General features: G+C 49.8%; 1 protein-coding gene and 1 non-coding gene across 6 annotated transcripts in view; both read right to left on the bottom strand.

The window, feature by feature from the left end:
- SLA2 (Src like adaptor 2) overlaps positions 1 to 19,889 on the bottom strand; it is a 30,330-nt gene extending 10,441 nt beyond the window's left edge. Inside the window, exons 1-6 of one of the 5 annotated variants that reach the window (XM_064382393.1) lie at positions 18,938 to 19,880; positions 18,623 to 18,765; positions 13,703 to 13,836; positions 6,833 to 6,932; positions 5,415 to 5,501; positions 4,470 to 4,573 (exon numbers count right to left, since the gene is read on the bottom strand). In XM_064382393.1, coding sequence (XP_064238463.1) covers positions 4,470 to 4,573; positions 5,415 to 5,501; positions 6,833 to 6,932; positions 13,703 to 13,793 — 382 coding nt within the window. In that variant the 5' untranslated portion in view covers positions 13,794 to 13,836; positions 18,623 to 18,765; positions 18,938 to 19,880. Of the gene's footprint in view, positions 1 to 4,469; positions 4,574 to 5,414; positions 5,502 to 6,832; positions 6,933 to 13,702; positions 13,837 to 15,921; positions 17,498 to 18,622 lie in introns of those variants that run through there. The other 4 variants (XM_064382392.1, XM_064382396.1, XM_064382395.1 and 1 more) reach the window with 4 other exon arrangements.
- On the bottom strand, positions 3,387 to 3,527 carry LOC135277181 (U4 spliceosomal RNA). Its single transcript, XR_010344766.1, has one exon. It is a non-coding gene; the product is annotated as a U4 spliceosomal RNA (small nuclear RNA).
- Positions 19,890 to 21,124: the final 1,235 nt, after the last annotated feature.

The raw sequence follows: 21,124 nt of genomic DNA on the forward strand, positions 1-21,124 counted from the left end.
TTATGACAAAGTCTCACTCTGTTGCCAGGCTGGAGTGCAATGGTGCAGTCTTAGCTCACTGCAACCTCCGAGTCCCTGGTTCAAGTGATTCTCCTGCCTCAGCCTCCCAAGTAGCAGGGGCTACAGGCGTGTGCCACCACACCCAGCTAATTTTTGTATTTTTAGTAGAGACAGGGTTTCACCATGTTGACCAGGCTGGTCTCATCTCCTGACCTCATGATCTGCCTGCCTCAGCCTCCCAAAGTGCTGGGATTACAGGTGTGAGCCACTGCGCCTGGCCAAATTTTTTTTTTTTAAGAGATGGGGGGGGTCTCCCTTTGTTGCCCAGGCTGGTCTTGGAGCTCCTGAGCCCAAGCAATCCTCCTGCCTTGGGCTCACAATATGCTGGGATTACAGGTCTGAGACACTGTACCTGGCCCCTAAACTGATTTCCTGACCCACACATTGGCCATGACCTGCAGGAAAACTTTACCTTTCCTAGAGCATTGGCAAATTTCTTCTTTACTTTTTTCTCCCCCGCTAACGTTTTTCATCTTCCTCTCTGATAACAAGAGCTGCATTCTGATTCATCCCCTTTTGGAGCTGGCTATGGGGATCTGGGGACTTTAGTCCCAGTAATTATGTGGATCTTTTTTGGTTTTTTGTGTTTTTTTGAGATGGAGTCTCGCTCTGTCACCCAGGCTGGAGTGCAGTGGTGCAATCTTGGCTCACTGCAACGTCTGCCTTCCAGGTTCAAGCAATTCTCCTGTCTCAGCCTCCCAAGTAGCTGGATTACAGGCACCTGCCACCATGCCTGGCTAACTTTTTTTGCATTTTTAGTAGAGACGGGGTTTCGCCATGTTGGCCAGGCTAGTCCCAAACTCCTGACTTAAGGTGATCCACTCACCTCGGCCTCCAAAAGCACTGGGATTACAGGCATGAGTCACCATGCTCGGCCTTATGAGGATCTTATGGGTCCTTAAAGATCTCGTGGATCTTGCTGGGCGAGGTAGCTTATGCCTGTAATCCTAGCACTTCGGGAGGTCAAGGCAGGCAGATTTTCTGAGCTCAGGAGTTCGAGACCAGCCTGGGCAACACAGCAAAACCCCGTTTCAACTAAAAATACAAAAAAAATAGCCTGGTGCAGTGGCTCATGCCTGTAATCCCGGCACTTTGGGAGGCTAAGGTGGGTGGATCACCTGAGGTCAGGAGTTCAAGACTAGCCTGGCCAACATGGTGAAACCCAATCTCTATAAAAAATACAAAAATTAGCTGGGCATGGTGGCACAAGCCTGTAATCCCAGCTACTCAGGAGGCTGAGGCAGGAGAATCACTTGAACCCAGGAGGTGGAGGTTTCAATGAGCTGAGATTGCGCCACTACACTCCAGCCTGGGTGACAGAGCAAGACTCTGTCTCAGAAAAAAAAAAATAATAACTACCTGGACATGGTAGCATGTATCTGTGATTCCAGCTACCAGGGAGGCTGAGGCATGAGAATCACCTGAACCCAGGAGGTGGAGGTTGCAGTGAGCCAAAATGTGCCACTTCACTCCAGCCTGGGCGACACAGTGAGACTCTGTCTCAAAAAAACAAACAAACAAACAAAACTTCATGGATCCTTATGGCTTTCTCCTCTGTCACTCACACGGTTTTCTCCTTGTATCTGTGCCTTCTTAGGTAAGGGGCAGAGTGGCCATAAGAGCCAGCCACTATACTCTTGGGGCTGAACCAGGTCAGAGAACAGGCCAGGGGTTGGGCAGCTGAGCAGTTAGCACTTCCTGTGGCTTCTCAAGCTCCCAGGGACAGTCTGCAGTGGGGCCCTGCTCCACTCCGCACCGCTGCTGTGGTTTCCTGTTTGCAGCTGTTGTGCTGGGCTGGCCTCCCCAGCCCCACTACCAGCCTATGGGTGTATGTGAGGTGGGGGTGCTGATGCTGCCTAGAAAAGAGCAGGAGGGGCCTTGGAGAGGTCAACCCAGGAACAACCAAGGGCAGAGGAGGAGAGGCAAAGAAGCTGGAGAGGGCCCTAGGAGGGAGACTGAGTTAGAGAACAAAGGTCCCCACAACCTGTCACAGTTGGTTTATATCAAGGCAGGCGCCAGGAGGTCTGTCTGCTCCTGATACCTCCTTCTGTGGTCTGTGGCTGTGCTTGCAGTGCCAACATGAATGCCTCATGCCAACATGACTGTCTTAAGGGACTCAGGGCAGGGGCAGCAGCTCAGAGCATCTCGCACCTGGGGTGGGAGAAGTCCCACATGCATGTGCGATGTAGCGCATCCCAATCCCTCTTGCCTCTGTTTTTCAGTCTGTACAATGGGAAGAGGAGGATTCATGAGATGATTTCCAATGGGTTTCTAGCTCTGACTGGCTACTGACCCAAGAGATCCTGTCACCATTTCAATGTTTTGCCAAGAGATCAGAATCATGTGTCTTTGAGAGGGAGCAATCACTATTGGTCAGTGTAAGGAAATTCTGTGACTATACTCTTTTACAAATCCTAGTTGCCAAAGTGTTGGCTGAGCCTTGATCCCTACTGTGGGCCATTCACATTCACTTTTATTTTTTCTCTTTTTTGCCTCTGTAACAAGGTACCTTAGACCACTTTTATTTTATAGAGATGGAGTCTGGCTCTGTTGCCCAGGCTGGAGTGCAGTGATGCAGTCATGGCTCACTGCATCCTGGAACTCCTGGGCTCAAGTGATCCTCCCGCCTCAGTCTCCCAAGTAGCTCAGGCTACAGGCACTCACCACCATGCCTCACTAAATTTTAAATTTTTTTGTAGAGAAGTGGTGTCATTATGTTGCCTAGGCTGGTCTCAAATTTCTGGGCACAAGTGATCCTCCTTCCTCAGCCTCCCAAAGTCCCGGGATTATAGGTGTGAGCCACCGTGCCCAGTCTATATTCATTTTCAGAAATGAAGTTTTTTCATTCTATTGCTTATAGGCTCTCGTGGCAGCAACATGGCAGATAACAGCCAGACTGCTCAACACCAAGGCTAGGAACTCCAGCCCTTCACATCTGGCCTCTGCCCTACCCTCAAGTCCCATCACACTCTTGGCATTTGAGGGACAAGCCCTGGCATGACTGCGAATCTCAAATAGAGTTATGTTTCCCAAACTCTGTGCCATGGAACACTGGCTTCCAGTGACCTGGGAGCTCCCTGAGAGCAGGACAATGCCCACCTCACTCACCAGAGGTGCCTAAGACCTGGCACATACAGTAGGTCCTGTCATTCCCTGCAGCCTCCCCACATTGTAGGTGCTTGAGAAGCATTTACCAAATGAATGAACATGGAGTGACTATTACAGGTGCTGCATGAAGAAATGCTCCTGTTTTCAGAAGCACTTGGGAAATGCTCAGTTAGGCAAAGGCAACGCCCTAAGAAGTCTTATGTTGTTTTTTTTTCCAGTCTCCACAGAGACTGTCAAAAATTGCCAATGCTGACTATATTGCAAGTCGTCACAGCGGGGTATTGGGAAAAGTTTTCAATTAGCAATAATCACACCTCGGATAAACCTCATTGGCTACGATACAGCCACTGCGCAAAGCTGAGAAGTCTTATGTTAACACAGATTACCAACCTCTCAGAGAAGGATACGATTTTCGGTGTCCCCTAAACTGACCGCCCCACCCTCTCTATCTCTAAGCAAGTGGCCCGCAGAACACACTGAGAGTCACGGTAATGCATCCTCTTGTTTCCCCCAGAACACACACCCAGCACTGTGTCTCTGCTGAATAGCAACTCCCACTGCCTTGGGAGAAAACCCAAGCTTCTTAGCCTGGCATTCAAGGCCTCTGTGCTGGAGCCTTGCTCACTTCTAGCCTCCTATTGTTCTGAGGTGCAGCCCCCTGGTCCACCCCAGCACCACTCTGTCTTGTTGCCTGGGATCCTGTGGGAGCATCCTTAAGTTTCCATTCATGGTCCACTCCTCTCTGAAGCCTCCCTTGATTGCTCCAAAGTTAGCTGCCTCTCCTCTGCTTTCATGGCTTGTCTCCATCTCTCCCAGCCTGGGCCCAACATGGCTCATATGGGCAGGGACAGAGCTGGGGCTCAGGATATCTTGGTTGACCGACTGAGGAGTCAGGCAAAGCCTATTTTCTTTTCTTTCTTTTTCTTTTTTTTTTTTTTTTGAGACAGAGTCTCACCCTGTGGCCCACTCTGTTGAGTGGCGCAATCTCAGCTCACTACAATCTCCACCTCCCTCGTTCAAGCGATTCTCCTGCTTTAGCCTCCTGAGTAGCTGGGATTACAGGTGCCCGCCACCATGCCCAGCTAATTTTTGTATTTCACCATATTGGCCAGGCTGGCCTCGAACTCCTGACCTGTGATCCGCCCACCTGTGCCTCCCAAAGTGCTGGGATTACAAGCATGAGCCACCATGCCTTGCTGGCAAAGCCTATTTTCTGGGCTGCACCTGCAGCCATATATCTGTGGGATCCTTTCTGAGACCTCCACGCAGGAAGGGCCTGGGCTGACGCTGAGCTTACCCACCTCTCCTGGTCTGGCTCTCTCGGATGAGGAAGGCCCCTCCAGGGTTCCCAGGTAACAATAACAGTTCCTCGGCTTTCTCCCTGCTCAGGCCCTCATACAGCCACCTGGAGGAGCAAGAGAGAGGGACAAGGGACAGGGTCAGCCTGGAGGAAGAGGGAAGCCAAGATTTTACTACCGCCTCTGAGTGACCCTCACAAGGCCCTCCCTCTCTGGGCCTCAAAGTTCTGTCTGTTCCATGAACAGCTGGCCTTGGGATCTCTGAGGTCCACACCATCTTTGTCCTCCTAGTCCTGGCTCCAGGGCCCTGGGAGGACAAACTCATGGGGATAGCCCCAGCTTTCTCTGCCTGGAGACCTCATTCCCAAGTAACCTGGGGTGATCCCAGCCTCTGTGCTATCCCTGCTCAGTCCCCCCAGCACCCTGATTCTATCCACTAACCTTTCTAAGCCTCACCTTTCCAAGCACTGCCCCTCTGTTTTTACTTTTTATTGAGACAGGCTCCTGCTCTGTGGCCTAGACTGGAGAGCAGTGGCACAATCGCGGCTCACTGCAGTCTTGACCATCTAGACTCAGGTGATCCTCCCACCTCAGCCTCCCTAGAAGCTGGGGCTACAGGCGCACACCACTGCACCAGCCCCTCACGTGGTGTGCTCCCATCTCCCACATGGCCCTTTCAGTGTTTTCCACCACTAGATCCTGGCCACCCTCCAAAGCTCAGAGCTCCACACCTCCTCTATAGGCCTTCCCAAACCCCTCCTCTGGCTCCCATGTCTCACAGGCCAACCTGTGCTAGGAAGAGCTGTCTGTTCCTCCTGAGGGCAGGGCCTGGGCTTGATTCTCCTCTACCCCCAGCTTTGCTCAGCACAAAGCCGTGCATGAAGGGGAGTGCTTGTGGGAAGAGAAAGCAGGAAACTCCCGCAAGGCAGGTCTGAGGTGGGAACTCACCCATGGGAGATTTTTGCCACATGGACACTGGGGATGTTGTACTCTCTGCCTGAGACTTCAGACAGCACCGTCCACCAGTCTCCATCCCTGGAGAAAGAAAGGAGTGGGGGTACCTCTTTCAGACGAGCCAAGGCCCCAAAAACTGCACATTCTGGGTTTGCAGGGACACTCTCAGGCTGGATCCTACGGCTGTCTGTCCCACCTCTTTCCCAGGCTTCCCTACACTAGCTTGTCCAGGTACCTCCTGGGCCAGAGCTGGGGCTGGTGGTAGATGGCATGATTCCAGGTTCCCTGCTACAGGGCCCTGCCCACCCACGGTTCTACCTGTGGGGATGTCCAGCCACCTGAAACCCCACCACGGGGATTCTGTGAGCATTTCAGCAAATACCTTGTGCTTTTCTACTGGGAGGAAGGGACCCTTTTCCCTTGAGAGCATAGCCATTCTTTCCTTCCTTCATTTATTTTATTATTATTATTATTATTATTATTTTATTTTTATTTTTTTTTTTTGAGACGGAGTCTCACTCTGTCACCAGGCTGGAGTGCAGTGGCGTGATCTCGGCTCACTGCAACCTCTGCCTCCTGGGTTCAAGCGATTCTCCTGCCTCAGCCTCCCGAGTAGTGGGGACTACAGGTGCCCGCCACCACACCCAGATAATTTTTGTATTTTTAGTAGGGGCGGAGTTTCACCATGTTGGCCAGGCTGGTCTCGAACTCTTGACTTCATGATCCACCCACCTCAGCCTCCCAAAGGGCTGAGATCGTGGGTGTGAGCTACCATGCCCAGCCTATTTTTAATTTTTTTATAAAGATGGAGTTTCACCATGATGGCCAGGCTTGTCTTGAACTCCTGACCTCAGGTCATCCACCCACCTTGGCCTCCCAAAGTGCTAGATTACAGGCGTGCGCCACCGCACCCGGCCTAAATATTTTTTTTTTTTTGAGATAGAGTTTTGCTCTTGTCACCCAGGCTAGAGTACAATGGTATGATCTCAGCTCACTGCAACCTCCGCTTCCTGGGTTCAAGCAATTCTCATGCTTCAGCCTCCCGAGTAGTTGGGATTACAGGTCCTGCCACCAAGCCCATCTATTTTAGTAAAGACAGGGTTTCACCATGTTGGCCAGGCTGGTCTCAAACTCCTGACCTCAGATGATCCACCCACCTCAGCCTCCCAAAGTGCTGGGATTACAGGTGTAAGCCACCACACCTGGCCCATTCATTTATTTTTAGAGATAGAGTCTTGCTCTGTCACCCAAGCTGGAGTGCACTGGCTTGATCATAGCTCACTGCGGACTTGAACTCCTGAGCTCAAGCGATTCTCCCATCTCAGCCTTCCAAACAGCTGGGACTACAGGCACACACCACCACACCCGGCTCTATTAGTGCATATTCAGGTACCCAGTGCCCATGGACTTACTCAGAGATGATGATCAATGGCTCCCCAAGTCTCAGCGATAGCTCGGCCTGGCCACCTGCCGGGAAACTGCCCAGGGCCACGGCTGTGGCCTTGCTTCTCTCTAGATGGAGGGACAGAGATGGTCACCCACTTGGCTAGCAATGCATGAGGTCTAGTGGAGTCTGGCTCCAGCATCAGCCCTCCACAAGCACCCTGAAGGAGTCCCATCCACTTCCTAAGAGGGCTACCCTGGAATCTGAAGCTTTTCCAGCAGAGCTTTGCAGAGCCCTGACAGTGCCCAGACAGAGAGAGAGACAGAAAGAGAAAGAAAGAAAAAATTAAGAAATAGGGTCTTGCTCTATCAGCACTGCACTGCAGCCTGAGTGACAGGGCAAGATCCTATCTCTAAAAATTAGGCTCGCTGCAGACTTGACCACCTGGGCTCAAATACAGGTGTGCTACACTACACCAGGCTAATTAAAAGCAATTATTTAGTAGAGATGAGGTCTCGCTATGTTGCCCAGGACATGGTGGCCACGAAGCTCAAGATGTGGAGGCCATAAGGCCCTATTTCAAGGCTGAGGCATCAGGTGGCAAGGGCATCCTCAGCATAGGACCCACGCCCTCACCAACCCCAGAGGGCAGCCTGCTCAGGCCAACCATACTCCCTATGACTGCCAAGCCTCGTAGCCTGAAAATCCAGCCTTCAGTGGCTGCTGAAGGCCACTTCACCGCAACCTAGTGTCCCTCCCTTCCCCTTTGTCCTTTTTTTGTAAGGATTCCTGAAAGAGATGCTTGTAGCACGTTAACGCTAAGCACATAAAATTAAGCACATAATTGGAAGTAAAACACTCCTCAGCAAATGCAAAAGAACGTAAGTAATAACAAACAGTCTCTCTGACCACAGTGAATCAAATTAGAACTCAGGATTAAGAAACTCACTCAAAGTCCAGGTGCGGTGGCTCACGCCTGTAATCCCAGCACTTTGGGAGGCCGAGGTGGGAGGATCACAAAGTCAAGAGATCGAGACCATCCTGGCCAACATGGTGAAACCCCGTCTCTACTAAAAATACAAAAAAAGTACTAAAAATACAAAAAAATTAGCTGGGTGTGGTGGCGCGCGCCTGTAGTCCCAGCTACTGGGGAGGCCGAGGCAGGAGAATTGCTTGAACCAGGAGGCAGACGTTGCAGTGAGCCGAGGTCGTGCCACTGCACTCCAGCCTGGCGCCTGGTGATGGAGTGAGACTCTGTCTCAAAAAAAAAAAGAAACTCACTCAAAACCACACAACTACATGGAAACTGAACAGCCTGCTCCTGAATGACTACTGGGTAAATAACAAAATTAAGGCAGAAATAAATAAGTGCTTTGAAGCCAATGAGAACAAAGGCACAACGTAGCAGAATCTCTGGGACACAGCCTAAAGGAGTGTTTAGAGGGAAATTTATAGCACTAAATGCCCACAGGAGAAAGCAGGGAAATATCTCAAATTGACACCCTATCACAATTAAGAGAACTAGAGAAGCAAAAACAAATTCAAAGCTAGCAGAAGATAAGAAATAACTAAGATCAGAGCATAGCTGAAGGAAATAGAGACACAAAAAACCCTTCAAAAAAACCAATGAATCCAAGACCTGTTTTTGTTTTGTTTTGTTTTTGTTTTTTGAGATGGAGTCTTGCTCTGTCACCAGGCTGGAGCACAGTGGCACGATCTTGGCTCACTACAACCCCTGCCTCTAGAGATCAAGCAGTTCTCCTTCCTCAGCCTCCCAAGTAGCTGGGACTACAGGTATGCGCCACCATGCCCGACTAATTTTTTGTATTTTAGTAGAGATGAGGTTTCACCCTGTTGGCCAGGATGGTCTCAATCTCCTGACCTTGTGATCTGCCTGCCTGAGCCTCCCAAAGTGCTGGGATTACAGGAAGCTGTTTTTGTTCATTTGTTCATTTGCTTTTTTTGAGACAGTCTTGCTCTGTCACCCAGGCTGGAGTGCAGTGGCATGATCTTGGCTCACTGCAACCTCCACCTCCTGGGTTCAAGTGATTCTCCTGCCTCAGCCTCCTCAGTAGCTGGGACTACAAGCACATGCCACCACACCTGGCTAATTTTTTGTATTTTTTTAGGTAGAGATGGGCTTTCACCATGTCAGCCTGGATGGTCTCAACCTCCTGACCTTGTGATCTGCCTGCCTCAGGCTCCCAAAGCGCTGGGATTACAGGTGTGAGCCACCGAGGTTGGCCAGGGGGTGGAGAGTTCTATAGATGACTATTAGGTCTGCTTGTTCCAGAGCTGAGTTCAAGTCCTGAATATCCTTATTAATTTTCTGTCTTGTTGGTCTGTCTAATATTGACAGTGGGGTGTTAAAGTCTCCCACTATTATTGTGTAGGAGTCTAAGTTTCTTTGTAGATCTCTAAGAACTTGCTTTATGAATCTGGGTGCTCCTGTATTGAGTGCATATATATTTAGGATAGTTAGCTCTTCTTTTTTTTTTTTTTTTTTTTTTGAGACGGACTTTTGCTCTTGTTACCCAGGCTGGAGTGCAATGATGCGATCTCGGCTCACCGCAACCTCCGCCTCCTGGGTTCAGGCAATTCTCCTGCCTCAGCCTCCTGAGTAGCTGGGACTACAGGCATGCGCCACCATGCCCAGCTAATTTTGTATTTTTAGTAGAGACGGGGTTTCACCATGTTGACCAGGATGGTCTCAATCTCTTAACCTCATGATCCACCCGCCTCAGCCTCCCAAAGTGCTGGGATTACAGGCGTGAGTCACCGCGCCCGGCCTTAGTTAGCTCTTCTTATTGCATTGATCCCTTTACCATTACGTAATGTCCTTCTTTGTCTTTTTTGATCTTTGTTGGTTTAAAGTCTGTTTTATCAGAGACTAGGACTGCAACCCCTGCTTTTTTTTTGCTTTTCATTTTCTTGGTACATATACCTCATCCCTTTATTTTGAGCCTATGTGTGTCTTTGCATGTGAGATGGGTCTCCTGAATACAACACACCGATGGGTCTTGACGCTTTATCCAATTTGCCAGTCTGTGTCTTTTAATTGGGCCATTTAGCCCACTTACATTTAAGGTTAATATTACTATGTGTGAATCTGATCCTGTCATTATGATGCTAGCTGGTTATTTCAGCCTTTTTGCACTGGTTTTTCCTCATCTTGGTGGATTCCTCTGGATCTAACTGTAGGCAGAGGTCCTGAAGCCACTCTGAGTCATGCCTGGGGCTGCTCAGGGTGGTGACCACCCCTGTCCATGGGCAGAGCCTTCCCTGCCTGTGGGGACTCGGGGAGCTATGCCCTCCCCTCCATCATACTCTATCCTCAGTCCAGGGAGGAGTATTTTGGGCAACCCCATCCATGAGCCCTCCACCAAGGTGGAGTCTGCGTGGTTTCCCAGTCTCCTTCCTGCACGGCCTCTCAGTGCAGATGAGGTGGCTAAAAGGAGGCAGCTGCCTCTCCACCAGGAGTCCTACAGGGCTCAGGGGATCATGGCGTGTGAGCCTGGGCAAGGCTGGAATTAGGGAGATGAGGATACTGGGGGCTTGGGCTGAGGAGAAGGAGAGAAGTCCCTGCAATATAGGGGATTTTTCTTGTTTTGTTTTTAAGACAGGGTGTTGCAGGCCAGGTGCATTGGCTCATGCCTGTAATCCCAGCACTTTGGGAGGCTGAGGTGGGCAGATCACCTGAGGTTTGGAGCTTGAGACCAGCCTGGCCAACATGGTGAAACCCTGTCTCTACTAAAAATATAAAAAGATTAGCCAGGTGTGGTAGTGGGTCCCTGTAATCCCAGCTACTTGGGAGGCTGAAGCAGGAGAATTGCTTGAACCCGGGAAGCAGAGGTTGCAGTGAGCCAACGTGGTGCCATTGCACTCCAGCCTGGGTGACAATGTGAAACTCTGTCTTAAAAAAAAAAGACAAAGTTTTGCTCTGTCACCCAGGCTGGAATGCAGTGGTGCAATTTTGGTTGACTGCAGCTTCTATCTCCCAGGTTTGAGCGATTCTCCTGTCTAAGCCTCTCAAGTAGCTGGGACTACAGGTGGGAGCCACCACACCTAAGTTTTTTTTTTTTTTTTTTTTTTGAGATGGAATATTATTCTGTGGCCCAGGCTGGAGTGCAGTGGTGCAATCTGGACTCCCAGCAACCACTGCCTCCTGGGTTCAAGTGATTCTTCTGCCTCAGCCTCCCAAGTAGCTTGGACTACAGGGGTGCACCACCACACCTGGCTAATTTTTGTATTTTTAGTAGAGATGGAATTTCACCATATTGTCCAGGCTAGTGTCAAACTCCTGACCTCATGATCCACTCGTCTCAGTCTCCCAAAGTGCTGGGATTACAGGCCTGAGCCACTACACTCAGCCAATTTAGGCGATTTAACCAAAGTCCCAGTAGCAAAGCTTGTACAAAAGCCATATAAAGTACATGTCCCTAGGCTCTGTCTAGGAGAGCGAGAAAATACACTGTGAAGTAATGTGATCTTGTTATCTGTGCTGGTTGATTTTATGTGTCATTGTGGCTAGGCCACACAACCCAGATATTTGGTCAAATACCAGTCTAGATATTGCTATGAAGATATTTTTTAAGATGAGATTGAATTTAAATCAGTAGTCTGAGTAAAGCAGATGATCCTCCCATAATGTGGGTGGGCCCCATGCAATCAGTTGAAGGCCTTAAAATAACAAGACTGACGTCCTTTGAGGAAGAAGGAATTCTGCCTCCAGACTGCGGTTGGACTCAGGACTGTAGCATCAGCTCTTCCCTGGGTCTCCAGCCTGCCCTGCAGATTTGAGACTTACAGACTCCACAATCATGTGAGCCAGCTCCTCAAAAATAAATGTCTACACACACACACACACACACACACACACACACACACACGCCACTACCACCACCACCTATTGGTTCTGCTTCTTGGAGAACCCTAATACATTATTGAAATTCCAATAAAGATGTGACTTGAGAAAGGATTTGTCACCTGTTATGGAGAACAAGAAACAGACCTAGGGCCATAGTTCCAACATCAAAATACTAGAATTGCTAGGATATTTTGATTGTTCAACTGTCCTAAAAACTAGGAGTTTTAGTCAAGACTCTTTTAGAAAATCACAGTTATAGACTCAGCATATGCACTGTATATGCTATTTTCCCCAACTGAGACAGCCCTGGCAAGGGCCAGGTACAGTGGGTCATGCCTGTAATCCCAGCCCTTTGGGAGGCTGAGGTGGGCAGATCACCTGAAGTCAGGAGTTTGAAACCAGCCTGGCCAACATGGTGAAACCCCATCTCTACTAAAAATACAAAAGTTAGCTGAGCATGGTAGCATGCGCTTGTAATACCAGCTACTTGGGAGGCTGAGGCAGGAGAATTGGTTGAGCCCGGGAGGCGGAGGTTGCAGTGAGCCAAGATCGTGCCATTGCACTCCAGCCTGGGCAACAAGAGCGAGACTCTGTCTCAAAAAAACAAAACAAAACAAAACACAGCCCTGGCCAGGCACAGTGGCTCATGCCTGAAATCTCAGTACTTCAAGAGGCCAAGGAGGGAGGATCACCTGAGCCCAAGAGTTCAAGACCAGTCTGGGCAACATAGGGAGACCCCATCTCTACAAATAATTTAAAAAATTAGCCAGGATGCCACGTGTGGTGGCTCACGCCTGTAATCCCAGCACTTTGGGAGGCCAAGGCAGGCGGATCATGAGGTCAAGAGATGGAGACCATCCTGGCCAACATGGTGAAACCCCGTCTCTACTAAAAATATAAAAATTAGCTGGGTGTAGTGGTATGCGCCTGTAATCCCAGCTACTTGGGAGGCTGAGGCAGGAGAATTGCTTGAACCTGGGAGGTGGAGATCGCAGTGAGCTGAGATCGTGCCACTGTACTCCAGCCTGGCGACACAGCGAGACTCCGTCTCAAAAAATAAAACAACAACAAAACAAAAACAACAACAACGAACCCAAAAACAACACCCACCATCATAAAAATAAAAGAGACAGCCCTAATTTCACTTCAGGTAATTACACAGTACCTCTTAGGTCCATTAGAACATTATAGCAAAACTTTCTGCAACGATGGAAATGTTCTGCAATTCTGTACTGTCTAACAAGGTGGTCACTTGCTACATGTGCTATTGAGCACTTAAAATATGACTGGGGTGATGAAAGACGTTTTATTTATTTGTATTTTTTTGAGATGGATTCTCACTCTGTCGCCCAGGCTGCAGTGATGCAATCTCGGCTCACTGCAACTTCCACCTCCCAGGTTCAAGTGATTCTTTTTCCCTGCCTCCTGAGTTGCTGGGATTACAGGCATGTGCCACCAGGACCAGCTAATTTTTGTATTTTTAGTAGAGACGGGGTTTCACCATGTTGGCCAGGCTGGTCTTGAATTCCTGACCTCAGGTGATCTGCCCACCTCGCCCTCCCAAAGTGCTGGGATTATAGGCATGAGCCACCATGCCCGACCCCGGCCTAAAATTTTAAGTTTAAGCAGTTGCGTGTGGCTGGTGGCTACTGCAGTGGACAGTTCAGCTCTGGGGGGCTGCAGAGGTGGGGCTGGCCAGCTTGGTGTTTGGATAAACAACTGGTTGAGGAGGAGGGAAGCCTTGGGGAATGCCTGGGGGATGATCATGCCCTCCTGGTTTAATATTCTGCTTTGTGCCTGTCGCTTTCTCCTATTTTCTTATTTATCTGATTGTTGACTGTTCTTACTGCTAAGGTAGGCTCCACAGGAGCAGGGACCCTGCTGCACGGCTCAGTAGGCAGGGCCTGGTGTGTAGCAGGCATTCAGTGGTGCTAACGCTGTGTTGGAGCTGCTGGCCAGGGAGGCCCACAGAGGCAGTGACGTCTAGGACTGTGTGGGAAGGGCCTGGCTGTAGAAGACCCCAAGGCCTACCTGCTTCCATGGACACAGGTCCCTGGCCTTGGACAGAGGGGCTCAAGCTTGGACTTGGCAGGGATTTTCTTCTGCTGGGCAGACTTCCCATTGTTCCTCAGCAGAGCACACAGAAGCACATCATCAAGGGAAATCTGAAAGAGACACCATGATGTGGACAGAGCTGAGGCTCCTGCCCTGATCTCAGATACCCCTCCCTCCCCAGCTCGGCCCTGGCTATCTCCTCACAGAGCATGTGAACAACCTCCCTCCTGTGGGACCAGGCTCCAGCCTCTGCCAGACCCTGAAGGCTTCCTGCACATTGGACCCTGTTTTCTGCACATCTCATCTTTTTATGCCACAACAGGCGCAATGCTTTCTTTCTGGGCCTCTACTTGTGTCCCTCCCATGGTCAGTCATGCCCTCTCCTCTCCTTCAGTCCTGTTTGGATCCCATTCTTCCTTCCTCAGGAAGCCTTCCCAGCCCCCCAGCCTTTGTTAATCACTCCTTTGAATTCCTATGGCTCACTTAGAACCTTTTCTCTGACCCAGGATCATATTCTGCTACTGAGTGGCAGGGGACAATGACAGGACAGTGAGGTCCCTCCAGGCATACCAGGACCTGTGGCTTGGGTCAGAGGTCTGCAAGAGAGGCTGGGCACAGTGGCTGATGCCTATAATCCCAGCACTTTGGGAGACCAAGGTGGGTGGATCAACTGACGTCAGGAGTTCGAGACCAGCCTGACCAATATGATGAAATCTCATCTCTACTAAAAACACAAAAATTGGCTGGGCATGGTGGCATGCACCTGTAGTCCCATCTACTCAGGAGGGAGGCTGAGACAGGAGAATTGCTTGAACCTGGGAGGCTGAAGTTGCAGTGAGCTGAGATTGGGCCACTGCACTCCAGCATGGGCTACAGAGAGAGACTCCCTCTCAAAAAAAAAAAAAAAGAGGTCTGCAAGGGGGATCTGAGCAGGCTTGAGAGCTGGTGTCACAGCTGACATGGATACACTGTTATTGGTGTCGCAAGGCCAAGTAAGAGTACCTGTCTCAGCCTCCTGAGTTGCTGGGTTACAGGGGTGAGCACTTAGTAAGAGGCTGATCGCTTTAAGAGGCCGAGGGGGGGCTGACTGCTTGAGCTCAGGAGTTCAAGACCAGCCTGGCCAACATAGTGAAATCCCATCTCTACCAAAAAACCCACAAAAATTAGCTGGGTGTGGTGGCGCACACCTGTAGTTCCAGTTATTCAGGAGGCTGAGGTGGGAGGGCGGGAGGATTGCTTGAGCCTGGGAGATGGAGTTCACAGTGAGCCAAGATCATCCCACTGTACTCCAGCCTGGGCAACAGAGTGAGATGCTGTCTCAAAAAAAAAAAAAAGGACTGTGGGGTTGTATGATGCAGTGATGACTTGCAGGGCTCTGGGGGACTGACTGTTGAGCCACTTCCCCTCTCTGTGCCCCCTTTTCCTCATCTGAAAAATGGGGATAATGACATCCAACATATAGGTCCAAGAGATAATGCACATGAAAACCCTAGCCAGCCCCATGTTTCCTTTACCACGTCCTGAATGTCACTTCATCAGAGGCCTCTCCTGGGAGCCTCCCCAGGAGGTCTTGCTCTGTCACCCAGGCTAGAGTGTAGTGGCACAGTCCTAGCTCATTGCACCCTTGAACTCCTGAGTTCAGGGGATCCTCCCACCTCAGCTAGGATTACAGGCATTAGCTGCCACCACAACCAGTTTCTTTGCAAGTTTTAAGTTATGGGCTCTTGCCATGTTGCCCAGGCTGGTCTTGAACTCCTCCCACCTCAGCTACCCAAAGTCCTGGGATTACAGGTGTGAGCCATGGCACCCAGCCTCTCTTTGAAAGTTTTCATCATTCATTTGAGAGTTTACTTGTTTAATCTGCCACTATCCTGTAACTGCAAAAGGACAAAGACTTCTTTTGTTTGCCTATTACTCAGCATTTAGTGAGGCATGACAGAAGGCACGTGGTACACATTAACTAAATGAGACTGTTAGTTCTTCAGACAGGTGTCTTATCCTTAGAATAGTTTAAATTCCCAGATTCCTAGGGTAGTGCTAATTTTCCCAAACACTATATTTTGTTTGAGGAGTAGGAGGCAGAGCTTTGTATTTCTTTTCAAATGGTTTCATTCTTTTCAGTAGGGACAAGGCACAATTACACGTTTGGCCCAATGCAGCTGGTATTCATGGAGCTCCTGCTCTGTGTCAGGTACCTGCCAAGGGCTGGCAGTCCCTGGAAGAGGAATCCATGCTTCTTACCCTGGAGGAGCTTACTGAATGGGGTTGTGACAGAGTGGGCTTCTTCCTTGCCTTTGAATCCCACACTGCCTGGATGAGGACGGTTATCCATCAATAACATGGAGTGATTTCTGTGGCCTCCCGGGCCAGTCCTGTTTGGGGAGTAAAGATCCTACCTTAGAGGCTGGAACAGCCCTCTCTATTCTTCAGCCTGTAATTGACATGGGAATAACAATACCTGGGCCAGGTGTGGTGGCTCACGCCTGTAATCCCAGCACTTTAGGAGGCTGAGGCAGGCAGATCACATGTGGGTCAAGAGTTTGAAGCCAACATGGTAAAACCCTGTCTCTACTAAAAATACAAAAATGAGCCAGGAGTGATGGCTCACACCTGTAATCCCAACACTTTGGGAGCCTGAGGCAAAAGAATTGCTTGAACCTGGGTGGCTGAGACTGCAGTGAGCCAAGATTGTGCCATTGCACTCCAGCCTGGGCAACAGAGTGAGATTCTGTCTCAAAAAAAAAAAAAAAAAAACCTGCTTGCTGCTGCCTGCCTATGGGAAGTTCAGCATTCATCTGGAAGGAAGCTCTTGAACACAGAATGGGTATATCACATGGAAATGTCTCCTGACAGCCACTTCCTGCTCAGACCTTAAGGATCCTGCAGCCTGGGTACATTGAGATGGCGCTGCTGTTCTTGAGGAGGCTTTTTGGTTTTGTTTTAAATTATAGGGGTCTTGCTGTATTGCCCAGGCTGGTCTCAAATTCCTAGGCTCAAGCAATCCTCCTGAGGAGGTTTTTTACAATCCTAAGACCAGGAAACTCCAGGGAGAGAACCTCTGCCTTCGGTAGCATGAGTGCTCCCTTGAACCTCGTTGGAGCTGCGTGGCCTCAGGCAAAGCATGCAAGCTTCCTGCATCTCATCTGTGAATGAGGGTGCTCTATAGGCACCACAGGACTGTGTTGCAGGAGTCTGGTACTGAATGGGTGCTCAGTAAGGCTTAGTTTCCTTTCCCCTGCTTCAGGAAGACCACAATCACCACCTGCAATAGACCCAGAGGCTCCTTCCTGCCGCAGGTGGAGCTGGGGGCTGGGCCCAAAGGCAGACGCAGACAGGGGAGCTATACTCAGGCTGAAAGCCTCCCCAAAGTCTCTGCAGCTCCCTTCACCTGGTCAAGGACTCGGGCAAATTAAGGCAAAGATGCCCCTGGGGGCAAAATAAAGACTATGCGGTGGGCAGGCCTAGGAGAAGGCAGTATTAGTCGCAACTTTTATAAGACAGCATCTGATCATTAATGACACAAATTTTTGAGCAACTTACTATGTGCCAGGCACTTTCCGGAGAACATGAGATACTGGGTGAAAGGAAAAAGTTAGTCAAAGGCATCGAGATCAGCATGCTGCCCAGAACATAAATATTTATATATATTTTAATATTTCACTTGAGTCCCATTTCAGATACAGTGACCAACAAGTCCCTGAGAGGACCTTGTGCTTCTGGTCATGTAGCCCATTCGTCCAGGGCTGGGCCTGCCATCATGTGTATTTTGTGCTTCTTTTTTTTTTTTTTTTTTTTTTTTGAGACGGAGTTTTGCTCTTGTTATCCAGGCTGGAGTGCAATGGCGCGATCTCGGCTCACCGCAACCTCCGCCTCCTGGGTTCAGGCAATTCTCCTGCCTCAGCCTCCTGAGTAGCTGGGATTACAGGCACGTGCCACCGTGCCCAGCTAATTTTTTGTATTTTTAGTAGAGACGGGGTTTCACCGTGTTGACCAGGATGGTCTCGATTTCTTGACCTCGTGATCCACCCGCCTCAGCCTCCCAAAGTGCTGGGATTACAGGCGTATTTTGTGCTTCTTAAGATCATTTTTCAGCAGTGGGGGTAAGAGTGATGAATTTGGCCAGGCACGGTGGCTCATGCCTTTAATTGCAGCAATTCAGGAAGCTTTCTGGTTCAGGAGGATTGCTTGAGGCCAGGAGTTCAAGACCAGTCTGGGCAACATAGTGAGGACTGCCCCCCACCCCCGCCACCACTTTATCTCTACAAAAATATAACAAATTAGCTGGGCATGGTGGTACATGCCTGAAGTCCCAGCTATTCGGGAGGCTGAGGCGGGAGAATCGCTTGAGCCCAGGGGTTCAAGTCTATAGTTAGTCATAATCCTGCCACTGCACTCCAGCCTGGGTGACAGAGTGAGACCCCAACTCAAATAATAATAATAATGAATTTGGATTGAGTTAAAGGGAGACTTCTCCCTCCCTCTCAACTGAAAAATATCACCCTTTTGAGAGATTTCACTGTAGGCTGTACAGCTGAAATGTCTTGAGAGACGATAGCCCTTGCGTTCCTGACTTTGGAGTCTGACTGCAGCGCAGAGAGGGGCCCAAAGTCACACAGCAAGTGCACAACCGAGATGAGACTAGGACGGGCGTGAAGACAAGCTGCAGGGAAGGATGTAAGCTCCAAGAGGCAGTCAAAGGTGGAGCAGATAGGTCTTGGTTCTTCTGGGACCCCCAGAAACCACCCCTCTTTACAGCCTCAGTAGAACCACTTCCCCTTCTCCTTGAGCTCTTTTTTTTCCCAACAGCAAATAAAGCCCAGTCCCAGTCTGGGCCGGGGAGACCATTCTTCCTCACCTGTCGCCAGGCCACCTGAAAACAAAACCAAGTGTACTTACTGGTTTGTCCTCAAAGGCTTGGGAAGAGGGCTCCGCTGAGATGCATGCTCTGGCTGAACAGGTTAGGGCTTTGAGGGACGTTCTGGAAGTCTGCCAGTGTTCTTGGTGCTAGGGCACCCAGAACTCTCCCAGCCTGGGAGGATCTTCAGGGAGAGGCTAGGTGTTGGTTTGGGTAGCTCAGCATCCGTCTGCGGTCAGCAGTTTGTACACCAGGGATGGATCAGCTGCCCCATGCTCTTTATGGATTCTGGACTGGGGAACCCTCCCAAGCACAGCCGAGCGAGGGAGGAAGGCCCAGGGCCCTTTGAGCTTTACCATAGAGACACAGGCGCAGGGTCCTTGGAGCTCCAGCTCCGTCTGCAGACTCTGTGGTTCTCACAACCACCCGTTTCCTCTGAAGGCATCACAGACCATCGAGGAGCCACCTTCTCCGAGTTCCTGTTTCTAGGGGAGCAGCTGCTGTCTTGTCACGATTGTGGAGCTCAAGGTTTTTCTCTGGCTTTGCGGCTTGTTCTTGTCCAAGGAACACAGGACTGAGGAAAATAAACAGGAGTTCCCATGCTGGCCTGACCATAATAGTCACCCAGAGGGGCTTAATTGTAGCAATTTCTGGGAAGTCCCACACCTTCTAAATCCAAGTCATCAGATAGGGAGCCGAGGAATCTAAATTTTAAACCCTCCAAGAGATTCCCTTGATGGGCAAGTTTGGGAAGCACTGCCTTCTCAACCTTTAATGTGTATAGGAATCACTTGGAGATCTTGTTAAAGTCCAGGTTCTGATTCGGTAGGTCTGGGGTGGAGTTCAATAAATATTTTGCATTTCTAATAAGCTCCCAGGTGACACCCATGTTGTCAGTCTGGGACCACACTTTGAATAGCAATATCTGGACAGTGGTCTCAAAGTGTGGTCCTTAGACCAGCAGCCTCAGTGGGAATTTGTTAGACATGCAAATTCTCAGGCCGCATTTCAGATCTATGGACTCAAACTCTGGGAGTAGGCCTGGTGATCTGTTTTCATACCGCCAGGTGATTCTGATGAATGCCCAAGCTTGATTTTTTTTTTTTTGAGATGGAGTTTCGCTCTTGTTACCCAGGCTGGAGTGCAATGGTGCGATCTCGGCTCACCGCAACCTCCGCCTCCTGGGTTCAGGCAATTCTCCTGCCTCAGCCTCCCGAGTAGCTGGGATTACAGGCACACGCCACCGTGCCCAGCTAATTTTTTGTATTTTTAGTAGAGACGGGGTTTCACCATGTTGACCAGGATGGTCTCGATCTCTTGATCTCGTGATCCACCCGCCTCGGCCTCCCAAAGTGCTGGGATTACAGGCGTGAGCCACCGCGCCCAGCCCACTTGATTTTTTTTTTTGACACGTCTCGCTTTGTCGCCCAGGATGGAGTACAATGGCACAATCATAGCTCACTGCAGCCTTGACCCAGGGTCAAGTAATCCTCCCTTCTCAGCCTTGAGTAGGTAGGACTACAGGTGTGCACCAGCACTCTTGGCTAATTTTAAAATTTTTTTGTAGAGACGAAAAAATGCTCATCTTTCTTTTGTTTTCTTTGCTGTGTTGCCCAGGCTGGTCTCAAGCTCCTGGCCTCAACTGGCCCTCCTGCCTCCACCTCCCAAAGTGTTGGGATTATCAGACCAGCATGAGCCACAGTTCATGCCCAAGCTTAAGAATCACTGGTCTAGGATAAAGAATCTAATTCTGACTGAATTGTCTTTGATTAATGTGTTACATTCAGTCCACCCTTCATTAAGATTTAACCACACCTTCTCGCTGCTTCCCCATTAGGGGGATTAGTATTCCTGGAGACAAAGGGCCCACTGCATTGAAATGACTCCTGACTCCAGCTCAGCCCATGCAGCCCTTTCTGGGGCCTTGCCAGCTAGAGCACTCCTGCTTAGGTTCTCCCTTGATTCTGGGGAACCTGGGGAAGGCTGGTTTGATTTTTATCTTTGTAGGCACTTGGCATAGAGAGCTGAAGGAGCCAGAGTGGAGGCACACCGCTGCAATAAAGTTCTAATGAGTGACAGCCCAATAATGTTAGCAGGGAGGGACTTGAGCTCAAGCCCACCTTCCCACTCCTGCTTCCATGCAACTCTAATGCCTGTCTTATGACAGGCAAACTTTTTTTTTTTTTTTTTGAGATTGAGTCTTGCTATCTATCACCCAGGCTGGAGTGCAGTGGTGTGATCTCAGCTCACTGCAATCTCTGCCTCCTGGGTTCAAGCGATTCTCCTGCCTTAGTCTCCTGAGTAGCTGGGACTACAGGTGCCCGCCATCATGCCTGGCTAATTTTTTTTTTTTAATATTTTTAGTAGAGTTGGGGTTTCACCGTGTTAGCCAGGATGGTCTTGATCTCCTGAGCTCATGATCCGCCCGCCTCGGCTTCCCAAAGTGCTGGGATTACAGGCGTGAGCCACGGCGCCCGGACATGACAGGCAAACTTTCTTTCTTTTTTTTTTTCTTTTCTTTTCCCTTCCTCCCTTCCTTTTTT

This window comes from Aotus nancymaae, unplaced genomic scaffold (assembly GCF_030222135.1).
Source record: "Aotus nancymaae isolate 86718 unplaced genomic scaffold, 86718_ANA_hifiasm-v0.15.2.pri h1tg000029l, whole genome shotgun sequence".
Taxonomy (NCBI): Eukaryota; Metazoa; Chordata; class Mammalia; order Primates; family Aotidae; genus Aotus; species Aotus nancymaae.